Source organism: Leptosomus discolor, chromosome 3 (assembly GCF_034619465.1).
Source record: "Leptosomus discolor isolate bLepDis1 chromosome 3, bLepDis1.hap2, whole genome shotgun sequence".
Taxonomy (NCBI): Eukaryota; Metazoa; Chordata; class Aves; order Leptosomiformes; family Leptosomidae; genus Leptosomus; species Leptosomus discolor.
The window spans coordinates 80,986,241-80,991,406 of record NC_141393.1 but is presented as its reverse complement, the minus strand read 5'-3'; the positions used below and the strand labels follow the sequence as shown (position 1 = coordinate 80,991,406).

General features: G+C 61.7%; 1 protein-coding gene across 1 annotated transcript; it reads right to left on the bottom strand.

The window, feature by feature from the left end:
* Positions 1-1,668: 1,668 nt before the first annotated feature.
* BARHL2 (BarH like homeobox 2) lies at positions 1,669-4,649 on the bottom strand. Its single transcript, XM_086463334.1, has 3 exons — positions 4,064-4,649; positions 2,493-2,718; positions 1,669-1,981 (listed from the first exon to the last, which is right to left on the bottom strand). The coding sequence occupies exons 1-3, from the start codon at positions 4,647-4,649 to the stop codon at positions 1,669-1,671; spliced, it is 1,125 nt and encodes a 374-aa protein (XP_086319460.1).
* Positions 4,650-5,166: the final 517 nt, after the last annotated feature.

Sequence of the window (5,166 nt, the reverse complement as noted above, 5' to 3'; positions counted from 1 at the left end):
AGCCCAAATAAACGTGCCCGGAGGCTTCTCTCTTTCTTTTTTCGGGTTGTTTTTTTTTTTTTTTTTTCCTTCTATCTCAAAAGAAAGGGAACCCACAAGCAAAAATAGAAAGAAAAAAAAAAAAAAAAAAAAAGCAAGCCAAACCCTCAGAGGAGAAGATAATATTGGGCTTTATGAATGTTTTATAGGTAATTGCTGTATAACTTTCTAATTTCGCAGGGGGGTGTTCACCTCCAAAGACTGGGGCCAGAGCTGTCCCCGGAGCCCGGGGGAGGGTCACAGCCCCCAACCCCGACCCGCGCCCCCTCTACCCCCGCGGGACCGGCGGCCGGGCGGCCCGGGCCGGCTTGGGGAAGAGAGACGCTTGGGAGGGAAGCTGCCTGCCAGGGGAAGGGAGGGGGGGACAGCAACAAAGATCAAAGACTGGCGGGGCTCGGGGGCTCCGTGTCCACTGGGAACCCCCTGCCCTCCTTGCCTGGTTCCCCTCGCTACTCACCCCGACCGCCGGTGCTCGCTGGCTGTCCCAGCTCGACGCGGAGACAGCTCCCGAGCCGGGGCCACCGCCGCGACCACCCCCAGGGGCCGGAGCCACGACCGGAGCCGGCCCGGGCCGCCCGCTGCGCCGCACCTTCTCCCCTCCACCTTCCCGGGAAACCCGCCGCTGCCTTGCCCGGGTGCTTAAAATAACGGCGAGGGACACGACCCCTGCGCGGGGATTTGTTTTTCCTTTAAAATACAGATAGGGAAAAATAGCGCCGGTTATGAGACCACGAGGCTAAAATTAAATTTTTTTTAAAAAAAAAAAAAAAAGTGGCATTTGCCTTTTCTACTCCGAATTTCTTGCGTTCTCGTCACGGGGAAAATTAGCTACCTTGAATTTCCACGTTTGTTAAAAAAAGATAAAGTTTATTTGTTTTTTTTTTTTCTTTTTTTCCTGTAATTTTTCAGTCACAAAAAAAATCTATATTTTGTCATCTAAGCATTTATTTTACTGAATCCAAAAAGACATGAAAAGGAAGAGGGGAGAATCACGTTCTTTCGTTTTAAACTAACGTATAGAAGTGAATTTTTTTTTTCGGTTTTTTTTTTTTGGACGACATATAATAAATATGATATAGCACTCAGCACTCGGTCTGTACAATTCTGTTCGCATTAGGGAGCATGCCACTTTTCAATAAGAAAAAAAAAAAAAAGAAAAGAAAAAAAGTCATGAGAAAAATCAGTGCAAAGTTCTCCGTTCCCCCGGTCTTCTCCGCCGGGCGGGGGTCGAGGCGCTCTCATTCCCTCCGTCCTCCGCAGCCGTTAGTCTCTCCGGCGGGCTCGGGCTCCCTCTCCCTCTCCTCCTCCTCCTCCTCCTCCTCCTCCTCCTCCCCCTCCGTCCCTCTCTCTCTCCGAGCTCCAAGTCCTGCATCGCAGGAGCCGAGGTCGGCGGGTCGCCCCGCGGCTCTGCCCGCCTTCCCCCGCGTGTGGTCGTTTCACTTACGGGCTCGGCTCTGGGTTCACGGTTCAAGAGTCCCTGCTCTGACTGATCGCCTCCCTCGGTGGCCGGTGGCTGCCTGCAGAAGCTCCTGCCCCTCGGCTTCCCCTCGCTTCCTCCTCTGCGGTGCTGGGGCTTGTTTGGGGGACGGGGAGGGGGAAGGGGCTCGTTGCGGGGACCGCGGTGCCGCTTCACCGGGGGTGCGGGGTGCCGGGCATGGGGTTGGCCAAGGGGTTGAGGGCCGGTTGCCCGCCGGGTCCCAGCCCGTGGATCAGCACCCGCGGCACCAGCGGCCGCTGGAGCTGGGGGTGCGGCGCGGGGGGAGTCCGGTACATGCTGCTGTACATGGCCGCGGCCGCCGCGGCCGCCGTCGTGCTGTCCATGCTGCCCAGCAGGCTGGGGTGGTAGAAATAGGGCGAGGGGAACATCCTCTGCAGGGCCGAGTAGTTCCCGGCCTCGGCCAGCAGCTCCAGGCCCACCGCCGTCTGCCGCTTCCACTTCGTCCTGCCGGGGGGAACGAGAGGCGGCTGCAGGGCGGGAGCCGCGACGGGGCACCCGGCCCAGTTCCGCGGGCGAAGAGCCCCCTCCCCGGCACAGCCCCGCACCACCGGTGCCCCGGCCCTGCGGGCCCGCACACGGCGCGACCTTCCCCCCCCCCCGCCTCCGGCCGTGCCCGGCTCCCCCTCCAACACCACCACCCCCCCCCCTCCCGCACACCCCCCCCCTCCCGACACATGCACACGGCGGCCAAATTAATAACCACGGCACACGGTTAGATCGCAGCGCACTGACACTAATGTTTTGCGACAGAATTAGGGTGGCTGCAACCGTATGTAATGAGACAGAAAATTACGGCAGCGGTGACAGGGGCCGGACCCCCCAGCCCGCCGCCGGGGAGGGCGCGGGGCAGCCGCCGGGCGCTCCCCGCATCGCCCCGGGCTTCCGCGGGCGGGAACACGGCGGCGCCCATCCCACCGCACCCCACGTTCTCCGGGGAGCCCCCGGCCCGCCTTACCTCCGGTTCTGGTACCAGGTTTTCACCTGCGTGTCGGTGAGGTTGAGGGCGGCGGCCAGGTCCATGCGGTCCTGCACGCTCAGGTACTTCTGCCGCTCGAAGCTGCGCTCCAGCTGGTTGAGCTGGTGGTCGGAGAAGGCGGTCCGCGCCTTCCGCGGCTTCTTGGCCCGCACCGGCGGGCTGTCCCGGCTGCTGCTGATCTCCCGGTCGCCCTCTTCCTTTGTCCCTACGAGCGAGCCGAGGCGCGGTGAGGGCCGGCGGGACACCGGTTCGGCCCCTATCCCGCCCCGCCGAGCTTACCGGGCCCCGCCGCCTCCTCCCCCGGGGGCCTCCTCCGGGGCATGGCGGGGAACGGAGCCACGGCGGGGGGAGGCGGCGGCGAGCCCGTCCGGGGAACGGCGGGATTTCCGCTCTCCGCTTGCCAACTACGGCGCTTTCGTTATTTTTCTCGCCCTCTCCCCCCGGCCCGAAATGCCGGGAAATCGATATGTCAATCCGGCTCCGCTCGGGCCCGGGTTTGTGGCGCTCCTTGATCTTCCCCGCAGGAAGAACAATAATCTCCCTAATTGACCCACTGGGGAGGTTGGTGCACACAAAAATGGCCAGACCAGACTGTACAGCTGGTTTGGGCACTCTTATGCTAATGCTAAAAAGAGCAAAACGAGCGGCACACCCGGGCGTCTCGCTGCTCTGGCAAAAATATCTCAATGGGGCGAAATACAGAAAAACGTGTCCTGTCGCCTCTCGGCTGAACCGAGCTGCCTGCGAGGGAGGGCAGCTCCACCGGCACCGCGGGGAAAATAGCCCCTGCCTCGCCTTTGCTCACTCTTTCCCCTTCCTTCCCCTTCTTTTTCCCCTGCACATATCGCTATTTTCATTTACGAGCCCCGCACGGCGGGGGCTTCCCCAATCACGGAATTTGTGATTAAAAATAAAATAAAATAAAATAAAATAAAATATGGAGAAATAAACGTTCCTATCCCGGCGCGGGGAAAACCCTGGTGTTTTGCAAAACGCACAAAGCCCTCCAACCTTCCGCTGCCTATCGCGGGCCGGTTATGGGGGTTTTATTATTTTATTTTTAATTAAAAGTTTTTCTGGTATTGGCTGTTGGGCAAGTGCGAATTTTTTTTTTCCTTATTTTTATTTTAGATCGAATGAGCAAAAATGAAAAGGCTAAAGGCAGTAAGTGCAGCTGAGCCGCCGGTTCTTAGAAAGCCGGAAAATCATTGATGCGCATTTGCATTAAAAATAAATACATTTTGGTTTCCAACGCGATCCCACTGCTCCGGCTATTTCCTTAAAACCAGGGAAGTTGAATAAAAAAGAGGAGGAAAGGCCGACAGAGAGGGGGGAGGGAAAAAAAAAAAAAAAAAAAAAAAAAAAAGGCGATTTAATTTCCTACCGATCTTAAACCCGCGGTAGCGAGGATCACCGACAAGCCCCGGCAGAGCGGAGCTCTCCTACCACAGATTTCCCCCCGGTTTTCGTTTCACCGATGCGGCCGAGCGCCGCGGCCCCGGTTTAAACGGCGGCCGAGGCGGTGCGGGGCCGGGCCGGGCCGTACTCACCGTGGCATTTGATGTCGCCCTGCGTGTCGTCGCGTTTGTCGAGCTTGGCTTTGCCGTCCTCCTGCTCGAGTTTGGGCCTGAAGCTCTCCGGGGCCGCGCTGCCCTCCTGCTTGGGGGTGTGATGGGGAGAGGGGACGCTGGTACTGTAAGGTGCACACGCCGCCAGCGGTTTGCTGTCGCCCAAAATGTCCTTAATTAAAAAAGAAGAGGTGGAAGTCCTGGGGCCGGAGCTGGCCGAGCCCAACTGGGGCGGCGGCGGCGGCGGCTGCGGGGGCGACGGCTGCAAACTCGGAGGCGGCGGCGGCGGGTGCGGGCCGAGGTGGAGGTGGTGCGGCGGCGGCGGGAGGCTCTCCGCCACCCCCAGGTGCGGCTCGGGGTGCTCCATGCTCACCGAGATGGGCGACGAGGGCGCCGTCCCCACCGTGTCGATCTCCGAGCAGGGGGACGGCGTGGCCTGGCTCCTAAAATCCGCCGGCCGGCCGTCACCGTGGGGGCGAAAGTCTCCGTTCATGACTCCGGGGCTGCCGGTGCTGCCGCCCGACAGGATCGTGTCTATCCCGAAGCTGGACCCGCTCGGCCCCTCCATGGCGGACCGCTTAGCGCCGCGCCCGCATCCCCGCGGGGGTCGCACCGGGGGTGGAAGGGAAAAGGGGGGCGGGGTGGGGGTTTTGGGGGGGGGGGATGGGGGGGAAGGAAGCGGGTTACCCCAACCCGCGGACCGGCTGCGCGGGCGGCACTAACGCGGGATCTCCGCCGAGAACCGCATCGCCGCCGGGCCGGTTACGCCGCTCCCCAACTTTGTTGCGGGAAGTTGCCGGGCGCGGAGCGGGGCGGACACCGGCCACTGCGGCGCGCCCGTCCGTGCCCACCGAGCTCCTCTCGGCGGCGGCGACTCCCCCCGTGACGTCACGGCCGCCGCGTCCCCCGTCCCCCGTCCCCCCCCTCTCGCGCCGTTTATTATAAACCCGGGCTTTTGCCGCCGCCGCTGCCCGCCCCCATTGGCGGAAGGCCGAGCGGGGGCTGACGCAGCGCGGGAGGCAGCCAATCAGGGGCGGCGGCGGCGGGGACGGGCGCGGGAGGGAGGGGGGGGGCGCGCCTCGGCG